Source organism: Danio rerio, chromosome 21 (assembly GCF_052040795.2).
Source record: "Danio rerio strain M-AB ecotype USA chromosome 21, GRCz13ab, whole genome shotgun sequence".
Classification (NCBI taxonomy): domain Eukaryota; kingdom Metazoa; phylum Chordata; class Actinopteri; order Cypriniformes; family Danionidae; genus Danio; species Danio rerio.
In genome coordinates, this window is record NC_141041.1 from 36,235,023 (window position 1) to 36,252,723 (window position 17,701).

At 37.6% G+C, this 17,701-nt stretch overlaps 1 protein-coding gene and 1 long non-coding RNA gene across 4 annotated transcripts in view; one reads left to right on the plus strand and one right to left on the minus strand.

The window, feature by feature from the left end:
- The window catches only part of LOC141380025 (uncharacterized), a 66,603-nt gene extending 58,276 nt beyond the window's left edge, over positions 1-8,327 (plus strand). Inside the window, exon 4 of one of the 2 annotated variants that reach the window (XR_015520486.1) lies at positions 6,598-8,327. This is a non-coding gene — a long non-coding RNA (uncharacterized LOC141380025). The remainder of the gene's footprint in view (positions 1-6,597) is intronic. The other variant, XR_015520487.1, reaches the window with a different exon arrangement.
- adamts2a (ADAM metallopeptidase with thrombospondin type 1 motif, 2a) overlaps positions 1-17,701 on the minus strand; it is a 172,449-nt gene that overhangs the window by 10,939 nt on the left and 143,809 nt on the right. Inside the window, exons 13-21 of one of the 2 annotated variants that reach the window (XR_015520379.1) lie at positions 14,892-16,302; positions 13,869-14,825; positions 8,723-8,803; positions 8,256-8,419; positions 4,729-4,888; positions 3,511-3,643; positions 3,149-3,356; positions 2,296-2,425; positions 239-313 (exon numbers count right to left, since the gene is read on the minus strand). Coding sequence is in view for 1 of the 2 variants with exons in the window: in XM_087301409.1 (XP_087157535.1) it covers positions 239-313; positions 2,296-2,425; positions 3,149-3,356; positions 3,511-3,643; positions 4,729-4,888; positions 8,256-8,419; positions 8,723-8,803; positions 13,869-13,992; positions 16,169-16,302 (1,209 nt within the window). In the remaining variant the exon portion in view is untranslated. The remainder of the gene's footprint in view (positions 1-238; positions 314-2,295; positions 2,426-3,148; positions 3,357-3,510; positions 3,644-4,728; positions 4,889-8,255; positions 8,420-8,722; positions 8,804-13,868; positions 14,826-14,891; positions 16,303-17,701) is intronic. The other variant, XM_087301409.1, reaches the window with a different exon arrangement.

Below are 17,701 nucleotides of genomic sequence, written 5' to 3' on the forward strand. Positions count from 1 at the left end.
TCAATGCACTTTCAGGCCGCGTTTAGCCCTCAGCCCTGCAGAAGAGCCAACAAGGGCAGAGGAAAGAAATAGCCCACAGAATTCCCTTGGATGAAGGGAAAGTTAAGACTCTGAGAAGGACAGAGAAGCGGTCAGGACAGAGTGTAACAGAGCCATAGCGTAAGAGATAGAGGCAGGGTCCAGAAGCGAGCGGCCATGCAGCACACGGCAGGCTGATGACTGGAAACGGGACGTTTACTTGAGGAGATCTTTGGTGCCGGGAACTCTGGGTCTGCTCTGGAGAGCCACTGGATCAGGAAGTTGCCTCTGTCATCTGTGAGTTTGGGGGAGAGAGAGATGATTTAAAGTGTTAGTTGAGCCAAATAAAGTGAAAAATTGGTCATTATTTACTTATCCTTCAGAGATTTCTTTATGCCCGAATCACAAATCGTTTTAGTATGGGAAATCTTCGTTCTATTGCATGATGTTGCTTTTATGTAGAACACGACTTAAATCAGCTTTTATGCTCAATAGTCAGGCAAGCTGTCAATCTGGCAACCTGCGCTTGCATGTGTTTTGTACCAGGGGTGCAATACCTAGTTCAACCACTGAGTGTCAAACTTAAATACTGCACCTTTAAGGCCTATTCACACGAAGCATGATAATGATACATATAAATATACAGTAATGATAAATATATTTGTGTCCACACAGAAGACTGATAATGATCTGTTTATTTTTAGGTTATGCTGTAAATTCAGCATTATCTCTTACCATCAGGTGTCCTCAGTGTGCTACTACAGCATCTGAACATACTTATGAGCTTCTGACATGTAATCAATCTAATCAAACAGTGAATTCAGCAATCGTAATCAGTTCACTAGCATTTTCAAAGCAGGCAACACAAAGACACTGGCTGCGTCCGAAATCGCCTACAACTCCGTAGGTACTGCATGTGAACTTACTACTCGACTGATAGAAAAGTACATTTTTTACAGCATGAATGTGAGTAGTATGAATGGAACTCGGACGGACTACATCTGCCAACTGCATGGTTACCTATCAGCGTCAGTCGCGTAAATTCACTCATCATGGGATCCCACATCATGGGATAGCGAATGGTTCATTGGATGCGCACTTTAGAATCTTGCCTGAAGTAGTAGGTCATCTGGGTACGCTATGAATTCAGACATACTACTTGGCTTGCATACTGTTTTTAGCATACTATATAGTATGGAAGCATGCGATTTTGGACACAGCCACTGAAACTAGCACTTTTTCCTGCTGTATTTTTAACTTGTACACTTAATTTTGCCAGCATACTTCAGAACATCCAAGTATTGTTTTATCATTATTTCCCATGGTATAACCAATTGTTTCCAAGATAGTCATTATCTTTAAATAATCTTTTAACTAAGGGCCTAATATCAAGGAGTGTGCTTCTCGACAGTGTCGTCTGTATCTTTAAATTGCGCAAACCCTTTTAATTCTTTATGGATTCTGACCGGCTGTCAGTGTTTTATTGTCCATTAGCTGGGAAAAATCTCTCTGAAAGTGATCCCAAAGATATCGTTCCTCTGTATCTTTATCATTGTAGTTGTGGTGTGAACCATGTTTTTCTTTAATACTGTGAACAGTTTTTAGAACTGTATCTTTATTGCTATCTTTACATTTATCATTCTTGTTGTGAACGGGCCTTTAGTCAATGTGTTGATGTAATAAAAAATTTTAAAAAAGAAGACAGGGTAGGACACATTGAGCAGCTCCGCCCCTTTTTGTAAACTTCCAATAGCTAATTTTGTTTATTTTATTTTTGTTTGTTTATTTGTAGATTTAACCAATTTTTTTTATATCACCTTTGGATCAGATGGCTCCAATAAGATGTATAAACTTTAATTGCATATGATTAAATTTTTCTGTTGGACTAAAGTAGACATTGCAAGCTGCAGCAGTTTGAGTGACACTTCGGTAAAAACAAACTTTATTTACTGCAATGGAAATCGCCTGAATTGTTTTTTTCCCCTCTATGTGCCTTTCCCCATTTTGAAAATAGTAACTGGGTAAACAAGTGACTGATTTTAGCTGTAGCGTGAAGTGGGCCATCCATACACAATGTGAATATTGCCTAAAGATTGAGTCAACACACATCAGAAGTGAGTTTATGTAAAAATAATTTATACGCAGTGATATATGACAGAATATTATGACCTAGCAAATTCCAAAGCAGTCACATAAAAGCTTAAATTTTAGGAGTTGAACATGTCAGAAGAGAATTTTGTGGAGATATTTATATTGTAGATTGCATTGGAAACTTACTTGGACATGGTGCTGGCAGACAAGATCTGACACTCTGAGGTTTGGTGTCCATGCAGATGCCTATGGCATTATCAGGGGTGCTGCACATGACCTGCCGCTCCTGAGTGCCATTACCACAGCTGACCGAGCACTGCACATCCATACACAACATACAGAAACAAATGACAGAATGTAAACAAGAATGTAGTATCGACAATCTTAAATTATGAGAATAATGGCTGGTTGATACATTAAACTGGTAATACTCTTACAAAAAGTAACTAACTTTGAAAGGAAAAACAAACAAACAAAACAAGAACAAGAGAGCAAAAGCAAAATCGTGCTAGCCATTTGCTAATTTATGCAAGCAGTATGCTAAACATGGTAACAACATCTCAGGAATCATACTACAAAATGCTAAACATGTTACAAAGTTAACAATATGCTATTTTGTGTAACATCATGTTGACAACATGCTTATTCATTTATTTAATATGTGCTAAATTGTGTTTAAAACATGCTGTAAACAGCTAATAAAGTCAAATGCTAATAAGTCAATGTGCCATATTGATAAACTATGAATGCTAAACAGGTTATGAACATGTTACCAACATGCTAATTAATGCTAAAAACTTACTAAACATATGTTCGTAGCTCATTAATACTTGTTAACAAATTGCAAACATGCTAGAAACAAGCATTAATCATTATGACACACATGCCAGCAACCTGCTAAGACATGATAGTGATATGTTTTTTGTGTAAAACGTTGAGCAATTGTCAGACAGAAAAGGTAATCTAAAATAAACAATAGAGACTCTTAAAAATAAGATATCTGATACTGAGATTTTTTCACTGTCACTCTCTGTCATACCTGAGACCAAGGTCCAGTTCTCCAATGAGCAGGGCATAGTTGACGATTGCAGGGCCTTCGCCCCTCAGGCCGGTCATCATTGCAATATTTAGCATTGATGGCTTTGTATGAACCATCCAGTTCAGGTCTCACACAGCGCACAGGTCGAGTCTGTGAACCTGTCTTACCACAAGATTTACTGCACTCCTCCCATTCTCCTGTCACCCAGCTGTACACAACACACATTTAAAAAACATTATCCACTAAAGCAGTCATGCCCTTAAACCATCATCCATCACTCAGTTAGACATCAAAGATGTGTTTAAGCACAACTGTATGAGATTGGTTTGAAAACGAGCATATGGTGAACCTCATTTGCTTACATTGGTTCTGAGCACTCCTTCTGGTTGCAGGCTCGGCTGATGGCACGAGGTTTGGGTATGTTGGCGCAGAGAGTGCGGTGTACCATTTTGCCATCCGACTTCCTTCGGCATCCAAAACGTGTGTACTGTTTCCCTACAAGCCAGATAAACAGACAAAACCACGATACAAGCTGTTGTCTTCTACAGTGTGTCCAAGTTCCACTGAAATCTCATGTCTGTCAGAGTAGTGAGCCATACTAGGTTGAATTCGGAATTAAACTATTGGTTATATGTTCCTCAATTTGAATTGACATACAGAATACAGAATGCAACAAATAATACATAAACAATGTTTTTAGTATTAATAGTTTTCAATATTTCAGTAGTTTTAATAGATGGTTTTATATAATTTGTAAAATAAATAAATAAATACATTTACTTTGAACAACCACAAACTATAAAACCATTTTCTACATTACATATGCCAATTGTAAAAAATGGTTTAAATCAATGTTTTAAATGACTCCTCAAGTATTGAATGCTCATTTCATGCTAAATATTAATTCACGATAGTGTTGGACTTGATCAATTCAATAAAATTAGATTAAATTTTAAAAAGAAGGATACAGGCTGCGTCTGAAACCGCATACTTCCATACTATATAGTACGCTAAAATTAGTCTGGAGCCAAGTAATATGTCCGAATTCATAGAACAGGGGTGGCCAACCCTGTTCCTGGAGAGTCACCTTCCTGCAGATTTCAGCTGCAACCCATATCAAACACACCTGCCTGTAATTATCACGTGGTATTCAGGTCCTAATTAATTGGTTCAGGTGTGTTTGACATGGGTAGCAACTGAAATCTGCAGGAAGGTGGCTCTCCAGGAACAGGGTTGGCCACCCTTGTCATAGAATTTGAAAATCAGTATGCGAGAAGTACCCGCATGACCAACTACTTCCGGAAAGATTCTGAAGTGCGCATCCTATGCATGCTGTGCTATCCCATGATGCCCCGCGAGAGAATTCATGAATCGTAGTAAAGCAACGAAACTCACGACGGTAGGTCAGGTGATTAGGACAAAATGGCAGATGTTCTACGTCTGAATTCCGTTCATACTTCCCACATTCATAATGTATACAACATACTTTTCTAACGACCAAGTAGTACGTTTAAATTCAAATGCAGCAACTACTTAATAGTAGGCGGCATTAGCCACAGTTTTTAAATATTTTCATGTACCTCCGCCACATGGCTTGGAACAGTGCGACCACTTCCTGAGAGCCCACTCGAAGTAAATTGTGTCGTCCTGAGGCAGGGTGTTCTCCATTGATGAGAGCGGGTCCTCTGGCAGGATGTATTTGTATGAGATTGTGACTTTAGAAATGCTGTGAGACTGAACCTGAAGAAGATGTTTAATAATGTTTAATAACTTACTATAGATGCATTTTATTTACTAGCTGAATTGGTAACACACAATTTGTGATTTAACTTACTTATATCAGGTATACACTATACTACCTGACAAAAGTCTTGTTGTCGATCCCAGTTGTAAGAGCAACAAATAATAACTTGACTTCTAGTTTGAAGAATTTGAAAAAGTGGCAGAAGGTAGTTTTTTTAGATGAATTATCTGTTGAACAGCATCCCAATCATCACAAATACTGCTGAAAACCTAATGGAACCAGCATGGACACAAGATTCTCATAGAAATCAGTCAAGTTTAGTAAAGGAAAAATCATGGTTTGGGGTTGTATTCGGTATGGGGGTGTGTGAGAGATCTGCAGAATGGATTGCAACATCAACAGCCTAAGGTATCAAGACATGTGCGCTGCCCATTACATTACAAACCACAGGAGAGGGCAAATTCTCTAGCAGGATAGCACTCCTCCTTATATTTTAGCCTTTACATTAAAGTTCCTGAAAGCAAAGGAGGTCAAGGTGCTCCAGGATTGGCCAGCTTAGACACCAGACATGAACATTATTGAGCATTTCTGGGTTAAGATGAAATAGGAGGCATAGAAGATGAGTCCAAAGAATATTGATGAACTCTGAGAGTCCTGTAAGAATTGTTTTTTTTTTTTGCCATTCCAGATGACTTTATTAATAATTTATTTGAGTCATTGCAGAGATGTATGGATGCAGTCCTCCAAGATCATGGGAGTCATACACAATATTCATTCTTTTTCCACAGCACTATGACTTTATATTCTATACTGTACATTATTTCTGTTTAATGACAAGACTTTTGTCTAAGCAAAGTCAGACCTTACTGTCCTAATTAAATAATTAAAATCAAGGCATGGTTATATTTTATTTAGGTAAAATAAACGTAATCTAGAGGTCTTTGACTCTCATATTAGCCACTTCTGATACCAAATGATCAACTAGAAGTCAGGTTATTATTTGTTGTTCCTTAAAACTGGATAGGCAATAAGACTTTTGTTAGGTGGTGTAAATGATTTAATGCCTGATTTTCACCCTATTTTTCACCACATTTATCCAGAGATTGCAGACAAAGATACCAAAATATTGGTGCTTGTTAGTCATGACTGCATATTTTAAATGAATAAAGACAAATCTGAAAGAAGTGACAATTCATTTCTGGTTATAATTTAGCCAGCAAATATCGGTCTAATAGTCTGAAATTAGTTTTGACTGGAAACGTAATAGGTAACAACCTACAGCCATTGAGAGAGCAATTTACAAGGCAAGGGTTATTTCAAGTTATTTCATTCTTCCAAGTGAAAAATTGCATAATGTCTGACCACCAGTGACCAATCTTTTGAGACCAATGTGTAAACTGCAGTGACTTTAGGATACCCCAAACAGTTGTTTTATGAAAGAAAATATTCTTATGCTTTTTCAAAGGACATACATTTATGTGGTTTTTGGAAGATTGCATAAAACAATGCTTAATAGAAGCACATACATTTTGAAAATGCACATAAAAAATGAGTGGTTAAAAGTAGGATTTGCAAACTTAAAAAGCTAAGTAAGATAAACTTTTTATCTGATGAGAGAACATGCGCATAAAATATGATGGAAACACATTTACTGAATAAATTCCAGCCTGCACATAAAAAAAGTCATGTGATTTTGTTTTAACAGGTCTTGTGATAACAAAAAATCTGTGTGATGGGACAGCATTAATGAACAAACCAGCAGACCCCCGACCACATTGTAAAACATCTGTAATGCTGTTTTGGTCCACTGCACGTTCATTGGATTTCGTTTTCATCTTCTGAGGCGAGTAATTTATTTTGAACAAAAAGGCCACAATGGCTGCTCCAAACACAGCAAATTCCATTTTTCTTTTTGATGTTGGCTTCAGTTTATCAGCAATTGACAGTTTTGTTTTCTTTGACTCATTGGATGGAAACTACGAAGACCCGGAAGGGACGTGATGGTGGAGAAAAAAAAAATGGGTGGGAGAAAAAAAACCAGAGCTATAGGTTAACATATTGTTGAAAGTTTTTGCGTTCCCTCGCAAACATGTTTTGCGTTATCTTGCAAATATGTTGTTTGACAAATACTTCACTTCATACATGAAAACCCTGTTTTTGCCAAGATTGCCCCATATTTTAACATTATGTCCTATTATTAGGTATTTTCCCATATTTCTCTCATATTTTTAATCTTAAAAGCATGTTGAAATTAATATAAAATGTCTTAATTCACTTTCTTTCAATTAAAGTGGAGCTTCAACCAGCGCTGAAACCTCTGAATCAGTGAATGCATGTATAAGCACTGACTGACTCCCAGAACAGCTATACACGCCATTTAAAGAGGAGCTAAAGTGTAGGACAATTTGAGATTCAGGTGTGTGTTTAACAGACAAATACACTTAATATGTAAACATGCCCGGATGTCCTGCGTGTTTTATTTTAAACAACTCATTTCCTATTAAAGGGGAAATGAAGCACTCAGTCAAGTTTACCTTATTTTGTACATTGGATTCAACTTTAATGATAATATTTTAACTCGATTAGTGTAACCATTTACATAAGGCCTGCCCTGACCAAAGCCCGTATCACCGTTTCTGAGTGTAAGCTGCCTGCCCTGACCAAAGCCCAAATTACCGTTCTTGAGTTTATACTGTTTGTCCTTGGCTGTCATATTCTCTGTGTTGTGTTGCTGTGTTTTAATAAAAGCTTGCAAATGGATCCACATCCCTCAGAGTTGTCATTACAACAATTGTGTATCTAAGTTACAGAAAAATGCTGAGTTTTTTTTCTCTCCCATTTACCGTGCAGTATCAAACATTCCATTAAAACTACACTTTTCCAGCAGTTCCTCGCATCCAATATCCCATTTTTCACGGGGGTCATGCATGACATGTTCCTGAATGAAAGTGAAAGTGCCAAACTGCAGTTAAAGTCGACAAACTAATAATTTGGCAAATAATTTGATTACTGATGTCCATGTAAACAGTTACTGTCTTTTTCACTGCATATGTGTTTGTTTTGCCTCTGTGAAAATCAGCACGTGCCCAAATGGAAACTCACATTTTTATGCAAAACCTTCCCTTGTTCCCTCCCCAGTACTTCCACCTAAATAGAGCTAGACACACCCACTTTCCTGACGTTTTACTAGAGGTGTGAAAACACTGCTGAGGCAGGGAGGTTTTGTGGCCGTTTAACTCAACTCTTAGCCAACTAATAGTATTTAGAAATGCACTTCTAGCTGTAGAGTCTTTTTTAGCCTCGGGTGCTTAGTTTTGGGTTTGTAGTTATCAGATTTACAAATTGTAGCTGAAATGTGCTTACCATGATCAGAACTCCATATCTGAGTGGTCCGGTGGTCTGGACCGTCTCCATGTCGTCATTGTTTGTGTACTCCCATGCCACACCTTTCTCAATTACTGTGCGTGACTCAGGAAAATCACCCTCGTCATTTAAGAAGAGATGATCTGTGGCCTGGTTCTTCACCGCTATCAGAAGACAATTTAAAATTAAGACAATCTCCATGCAGTCCTATTCACGCAAGAATCAATCTTCATCAACCTTATTTTATATGCATGTAATGTGCCTGTAAATCATAGTATTGGAAGGCATTACTTCTAAGAGTCTAAGGTGCTTCACAGTCACTGAGCTGGAGCTCCTAATGTTCTCAGTGCCAGAAAGAGACCAAACCTCTCCATCAATAGCAAACCGTGGGCGGCCAGATGGATGAATTATGAGGGTCAGTGTCAGAGTAATTAATCACACAGGCGTTTGCTGACAAAGCGCTCTACCTAAAATATGTGGCGTTCCTTTGAATTCGTGGATCTGTATGTGGCGCGCTCCTCTGGGAATCTCCAAGATCTTCAGAAAGCCTAGGAATGAAATTCACAACAATAAAAATGAATGAATGTTCGAGTAAATCTTTTAAGACATTGACTATTATTATGTATCAAAAGCAATATATCAAATGAAAAGCAGGTAAATCTCACTCTCCTGACCTTAGGAGAGGAGGTACACTAGTGACTTATGTGAGAAACTGCAGTCTTTCCCAGCTTTGTTAGAGCACTAGCCTCTAATGCTGGAAATAACAACCTAAATAATGTTTTATTAGATCTGAATGAGTTGGTGCTGAGATTCAAGAAGGACTGAGGTTGTATTTACACTAGTGCAGTGGGTCTTAAACTGCTACTTGTGACACTAGTGGTATGTGTGCTTACTTTTAATGGTACGCGGAGGAATAGCTGAGTAATGAAAGAAAAAATTAATACAATTTTAATTATTTAATTCGTACGATAACACCGATGTCATCAGCATTGTTTGTTCTCTAAAGCCTACGATCAAAGCGCTGTGCTTAGAACGTTTACTTTAGTTCAGTGGTAGGAAACCTATGGCTCACGTGCCACATGTGGCTCTTTGAATAAAAATATGTGGCTCTCCAGCTGGCTCTCTTTAATAATATTTTGCCGTTTAAAAAACTATAACTGCCAATAGAAATCCGAAAGTTGTGAAAATACAAATATAATTCCTTTTAACTGTAATTTTTATTTAATTTTTTTTACAGCAAGATGAATAAGAAATTATTTACAATAAAAGGATGTTTCAACTAATCCACGTGTGCGGCACTGTGGATAAACATGAATCGTGACACCAATAGAGGGCAAACAACTTATATTTTTATGCTAACCTTGTGCATGTAAATTCACACAACATTCATAAGTGATGATTGTGAAAAGAAAAAATTCTATAAATTTTATTTTTTAAAAATTCTATTAATTAATTGTTCTATTAATTATATAGATTTTTATTAATAGACTTATATTTGTTTATTTTTGAGTTGTGCATGGACATAACGGTTTGGTTTAAATCTGTAATGTGGAAATGGCTCTTTGCTGAAAAAAGGTTTCCGACCTCTGCTTTAGTGCATCGTGTCATCAACTGCTAAAAATCAATCTAATTGACACAGAACTAGAGAAAGAGGCAGAGCAGATATGTACTAGAGCAGTGGTTCCCAACCACTGTGGATCAATCGGTACCGGGCTGTACAAAAAAAAAAACATAATTTTTTTGTTTTGTTTTATTTATTAACTGAGTCTGAACAATGTTTTATTTTGAATAATATATTATTTTAAAAAAATTCAACCACCTGAGCGCCAAAATTTAACCCACAGGCTAGCAAAATGAGTAAGAACTGCCAACGAATGGATCCGCAACCCATTTGTCAACAAATCAGGTGATTCCAGGATGTCTGTCCAAGAAGAACGACTTCTGTAGATCACAAATGATGGCTGCTGTTCACATATTGTGTCTTTTCCACATGCAAGTTCATTATTTATGATGAAGGCGTAAGCAGCGCGACATGCTCACGTATTCTAGACGTACCCAGTTGAAAACACTTTTACTTTTCAGAATGCTGCACCGCGAGTCACGTTACAAGAACCGACCAATCAGCTTCATATTTTGTATGGAATATAATTTTGTTAGACTTATTAGTTCAGACAAACACAGAACACTCAAATACTGCAGTGCTTTTAAATTTTCTTCCTTAACAAAACTTGTATCAGACTGCAGCAATGCTTGGTCAGCTTGACATTGTCTGAGAAAAACGGGTTCCCTAGCAATCTACATACAAGTTAATGTTTAGATTTCAAAAAGTTTTACAAATATGTTATATGTACATGCAACATATATTTCAAAATGTATCAAAACTTTTATAAATATGAATATGACATGGGCAACGCGGTGGTGCAGTAGGTAGTGCTGTCGCCTCACAGCAAGAAGACGGCTGGTTCGAGCCTCGGCTGGGTCAGTTGGCATTTCTGTGTGGAGTTTGCATGTTCTCCGTGTTCGCGTGGGTTTCCTCCAGATGCATTGGTTTCTCCCAAAAGTCCAAAGACATGTGGGACAGGTGAATTGGGCATGCTAAAATTGTCCGTAGAGTATGTGTGTGAAGGAGAGTGTGTGAGTGTTTCCCAGTGATGGGTTGCGGATGGAAGGGCATCCACTGTGTAAAAACATTTGCTGGATAAGTTGGTGGTTTATTACGCTGTGGCAACCCCAGATTAATAAAGGGACTAAGCCGAAAAGAAAATGAATTAATGAATGTCCAGGTTTTAATGAATGGGCTGCTACTGTATGTTAATACTTTACATTAAAGTACAGCAGTTTTCTTTTTGCTTTTTAAGAACAGCACCATTTTTTAATTAACTTTTAAAAGCACATTTTAATTTAAACGTTGATGTTAATGTTCAAACTATAATGTTTGAAGTGGCTGACAATTATACATATACTTAATAGGAATTAATCTGCCTTTTTTTTAACTGTGCTGTAGATGCTTAATTAGGCCTACTAAGCTACTGTTTTTCAATACTGCTCATTATGGCGGTACTTGGAGAGACAATTTTTTTTCTGAGGTAGTAATTGGTGAAAAAAGTCTGAGAACCACTGCACTAGTGCATTTACTTTTTTTAAAACAACATTTTAGAATAAAGATGCTCCTCATCCAGACTGCTGTTTTTACTGTGGTTCAAAAATGATCTCCATTCATACTATACAGCCTAAAACGAGGAAACCTGACCATTCACACTCAATGGTCATATTTTGTATTAGGAGTCTACTGTTTGTGTTATGGTCATGGTAGTAGTAATGGTCGGAGGTTGATGAATCAGGGAACAATACCCAATAGTCCAGAAGACCAATCTAGCGAAACATGTCTATTTCAGTCTGTCTACACTGAACTGGAACACCAGCATTTCCAATCTTAAAATGACCTCATTTGAGTAGTCATAACAGTTTTCATAGGTTGAAGATGCTGGAGTAGAGAGAACACCATGCACCTTAACAAATATGCATTTTCAAACAAAAACAGCACCTGAGATTGAGGGGTGTATTAGAGACCTGCTAGTAAGAGCTGTGCAGGTAATCCTCTCACCCCTGATGTCAGCAGGTACATCAGAGACTGAGATTAAAGGCTGTATTTACATGTGGTAAATTTTAATCACAATCATGCCAGCATCCACTTATGGTCAGACTATTAAGGTGCATTTAAATGTAATTGCAAGTAGAACCTTGTGTTGGTGCCATTACCCAGTTTGGATTGAGAGGATGACTGTATTTGAGCCCAGCTAGAAAGAGGGAATGGTTCAACCAAAAAATGAAATGCACTCACTTTTTACTCACTCAAAAGTGGTTTAGAAATCTTCAAAAGTTTTTTTTTTCTTTTGTCAAACACTGAATGATATACATTGAAGAAAGCTGAAAACCTGTAATCATAGAATTCCACAGTAGGTCACCATAAGGCAGGGGTTACAGGTTTTCAGCATTCTTCAAATTATTTTATTTTGTTTTCAACAGAAGAAAGGTCAAATTAGGAACAAGTAAAGGGTGAGTAAATGATTTTCAGTTTTAAAAAGTTTATTTTTAGGCAAACTGTCCCTTTAAGAAATTTTCTGGTTCCTAACCCATTCATCACGGCCCAAGTTGAATCAGTGGGGTTATACTAGTGCCATGACTAAGATGGTTTTCAGCATCCTTGTGAATGCACCTGCGTCCCATGCTGGAGTTCAAGAATTAGGACCAGAGGGCTTACAATTATAAAGTTTCACGTCATTTGAATACACTCACTGGTCACTTTATTAGGTACACCTTACTGGTACCAGGTTGACCCATTTTGCCTTTAGAACTGCCTTAATCGTTTGTGGCATAGTTTCAACAAGGTACTGAAAATATTCCTTAAAGATTTTGGTCCATATTGACATGATAGCATCACACAGATGCTGCAGATTTGTCAGCACCATTTGATTTGTTCCACCACATCCCAAAGGTGCTCTATTGGATCAAGATCTGGTGAATGTGGAGGCCATTTAAGTACAGTGAACTCTTTGACATGTTTAAGAAACCAGTCTGAGATGATTCATGCTTTATGACATGTCGCGTTATCCTGCTGGAAGTAGCCATCAAAAGATGGGTACACTGTGCTCATAAAGGGATGGACATGGTCAGGTAGGCTGTGGCATTGACACAATGGTCAATTAGTGATCATGGCCCAAAGTGTGCCAAGAAAATATCGCCCACACCATTACACCACTACCGCCAGCCTGAAGTGTTGATACAAGGTAGGATGGATCCTTGCTTTCATGTTATTGACAACAAAGTCTGACGCTACCATGCAAATTTCACAGCAGAAATCGAGACTCATCAGACCAAGAAACGTTTTTCCAATCTTCTATTGTCGGATTTTGGAAAGCTTGTGTGAATTGTAGCCTCAGTTGCCTGCTTTTAGATGACAGGAATGGCACCCTGTGTGATCTTCTGCTGCTGTAGCCCATCCGCCTCTGCAAACCCTAGAGAGGGTGGTCTGTGAAAATCCCAGTAGATCAGCAGTTTCTGAAATACTCAGACCAGCCTGTCTGGCACCAACCACCATGCCACACCCAAAGTCACTAAGACCACCTTTCTTCCCCATTCTGATCCTGGTTTGAACTGCAGCAGATTGTCTTGATCATGTCTACATGTGATTGGCTCATTAGAAATGTGCATTAACAAGCAGTTGGGCAGGTGTTCCCAATAAAGTGACCGGTGAGTGTATATTGTAATTTTGGCATTTTTTGTTCAATATTTTTTACTTGTCTAGAAAATAATTTTTGATTTCAGAGTTTTTAGAAATTTCTAAGGGGGTAGTCTGGGTATTCAGGCACACGGTACAGGCCCTGGTTCTTTGAGGTTGAAACTCAAATGCATTTCGTTGCATTGTACTTGTACATGTGTAATGACAATAAAGTTGAATCTAATCTAAAAAATATCTAATCTAATTAAAATTGCCAAGGGCCATAGAATCATCACTTCTTTCTGCCCTTTAGTGATGCTCCTGTTTGTGAGTAAACTGCAAAGGTCATGTATGCAGACATGCTCATTGAGTTTGCAAAGTTGGCAAAATCTCACCTGGTTTCCTGGTACTGCGGGTGAAGTTTCCTTTGACAATCTTGCAGGTGGAGTTGTCTCCTCCACACACACCACACTTATCATCCTCCAGCTCCGAGGCGATAACGTTGTCACAGCCCACTTTCTGTGCAGAGAGCAGGATTTAAGAGAACCAAGAAGATACAGAGACATAGATCCAGCCTAAGGGCTGATCTTAGATAAGCTGAGCAGATTCACAGAAGTGCTGTTTTATACAACCTTCTTTGCTGGAACTTAAAGACAGATTTACTAAACAGGTCAAATGAGCATGACATCGAGAATCCTATAAGTGCAGATGTGAGTGCAAAGTTGAGCACATCAAGACCAAGAGCAGAGAAATTAAAAAAAAAACATGGCTTGATCATTGATGTTTTAGGATTACATCTTTCTGACTTTCAAATTAATTAACACAAGTGGAGAGATTGCTCTCTTAGACCACATGTGACTTCTCTATTCATGGGTTACGATAAAGGTCTAAAAATAGTTATGGAATCTTAACAATCTAATAAATATAACAATTACAAAATGTGTTCATTTATTTTGGCTTAGTCTCTTATTTATCAGAAGTTGTCACAGCGCAATGAACCGCCAACTACTCTGGAATATGTTTTATGCAGCAGATGCCCGTCCAGCAGCAACTCATTACTGGGAAACACACTCTCGCACACTTATACACTACAACCAATGTAGTTCATCCAATTCACCTATAGCACATGTTTTTAGACTGTGGGGAAAATCTGAGCACCTGGAAAAAAAAAACCCACACGAAGACGGGGAGAATGTGCAAACTCCACACAGAAATGCCAACTGGTGTAGCCGGGACTCGAATCAGTGACCTTATTGTTGTAACATTACAGTGCTTACCACTGAACCACTGTGCCGCCTTACAAAACATTTATAAAAGCGTTTACATATTGTTGCTAACAATTAAGTATTTTTCTAGTAAAATCTGCTCAAAATAACAACTCTCTTAATGCTAAACTGCAGAACATTTAACATTTTCACGCACTGTTTTTTGTAAAATATTCATAAAATTACAAATTCTATTAATAAAATATTACAGGTCATTAACATGTTTCTTCAACAAGTTCTCAAGGTAATTCTTAACTTTTTGATTTAGTGGCTAATTCATATGAATATGTACGATTTTATTTGTGCAATTTTGTTTTTCTCAGTGGCTTTGGTGCATTTCTCACAACAGTATTTACATTTGCACAACAGTTATTGTATTTCTCAAAACAATTAGTCATTTGTGCACATGATAGTAGCAGTTTCTCATTCCTTCCAAAAAATTGCAAATGCTTTTGGACATGCTTTCTTACAACTCTCTGCTGTTTTATAACATTATCATTTGCTTATGTCAGTCAAAATGAACTAAACTTGTGAAAACTGAATAGTCATTCCACATTTTATGTAATAGTCCGTATTTCATTACTTGAGCCATTACATACAAAAATATTAAACTAGTTGTCAAAAACTGTCAAGCAAATTACATACAAGCTAATAATTGTATGTTATACTTGTAATATGTATATTTTCAAATCATCATGTGGATATTTAGAACTCTGCATATTTTTAGGTGTTTGCATTTTTCGGCTGTCTTCAATACTTCAAGACTGGGTAAGCTGGCAGTGGTCAGAGTTACACACACCAAAACAAAGTCGAATATTCCGACATGGAACACACATTTTCAAATAAGAATAACTCACTTTAGTATTGTTTTTCAGATAAACAAGTACGTTTACTTAGCACGTTTCTTAAATATCTGCAAACATGGTATATTTTATTATTTAGAAGAGTCAAAACCTTACAAACAGCACCTTTAGTATAACATTTCTCAATCCGAATCCCTACCAGTATCTCTATTTGGCATTAAAAACAATACACATCAATATAAATGTAAGACGTTCACCTAGGAAACACTCTTACGCACACAACTGCATGGAAACAATCTTTCCCTTGCTGAGTGCCAATTCACTTTCAGACCCATGGTTTTCCAGACATTCATATCCCTCTCAGATTAAAAAGCAATACATCCTGGAATGCACTTTATCTTTTAGTTCCAGTAGCAAAACACGGCATGTAGTTCGTCAATCAAATTTCGCAGTCATGTTTTCCAGCCATAACAGAACAAATCAAAACACAGGCCTTTCGATTTTAGTAAATCAACACCGTACCTGGCAGTGAGAAGTGGAAAGAAGTCTGATTAGGCCTGATATTATTCATTCTATGGCATTTTGGAGGATGAACTGGAGGGATGGGTGTGTTTGAATAACCTTTACCTCACACTCTCCACGCACACACACGCTGTAGGGGTCTTTGTAGGAACAGCGAGTGCCATCGTGCACCATCCTCTTCATGGACACCACGTCTCCGGTCTCTTTTGACTGGCAGTACAGTTGACATCTTTCATCAGCTGGACAAAATAAACAGACAAACTCATAAAGGTAACGGTTTGCACATTAGATGATTAAACGACAAAAACACTGCAATTGCTATATTTTATTCATTCATTCATTTTCCTTCAGCTTTAACCCTTATTTTATCAAGGTTCGTCACAGCGGAATGAACCGCCAACTATTCCGGCATATGTTTTATGCAGTGGATGCCCTTCCACAGCAACCCAGTACTGGGAAACACCCATACACTCTCATTCACAGACACACACACATTGCCATTTTAGTTAATCCAATTCACCTATACGCTTATTTCACGAGGCCACCATTTTAAAACACGACAGCACAGTGAGGACTTCCCTGCTTGCTTCAGCCTATGTAACCTGGTAAGCGATAAAACAATGCAGTCATTTGTAGCACACCCTTGTGTTGTCTGTAATAGTGTTGTCCCGGTACTGAAGTTTACTGCTAACATTTAAACGCCACTGAGTGTGTTCTTAAACACCCCTGATTTGCCATAGTATTCACCAGTGCTCAACATAAATGACTGTGATTGGCTATGAATGTCGTCAGTTCACCGCACCTCACTGAGTGCAAACACAGATACACGAACAGTGTAGCGTTCAACGGTGCTTAAATGTTAGCGGGAAATTTATGGTTTTTATAAATTTCAGTAACGAAATTCAGTATCTTGACAGGTCTAATATAGTAAAAGAATCAGTGCATTAACTTAAGTTTGATAAATAGCAGCTAAAACGGGTGTTTGGAAAAAAAAAACGTTAGCTAACTAGTGGTATTTCTCTTAGCCTAGCTGAAAATGAGGTCTGTTATCCCTTTTTATTTTCACTATCTATTCAGAATGGACCTTCGGTTCACTCGGAAGACAGTGAAATGTTTCACTTGAGCTGCAATCTTCTAAATGTTAAAATTATATTAATTGCATAAATATTTAATTACATACTGTAGAAATGTTTGACTACATTTTAAATAAAATGGCAATGCAAATAATATCATGGATGGATGGATGAATAGACATATAGACAGATAGATAGATAGATGATAGATAGATAGATAGATAGATAGACAGACAGACAGACAGACAGACAGACAGACAGAAAGATAGATAGATAGATAGATAGACAGACAGACAGACAGACAGACAGACAGACAGATGATAGATAGATAGATAGATAGATAGATAGATAGATAGATAGATAGATAGATAGATAGATAGATAGATAGATAGATAGATAGATAGATAGATAGATAGATAGATAGATAGATAGATAGATAGATAGATAGATAGATAGGCAGGCAGGCAGGCAGGCAGGCAGGCAGACAGACAGACAGACAGACAGACAGACAGACAGACAGACAGACAGACAGACAGACAGACAGACAGACAGACAGACAGATAGA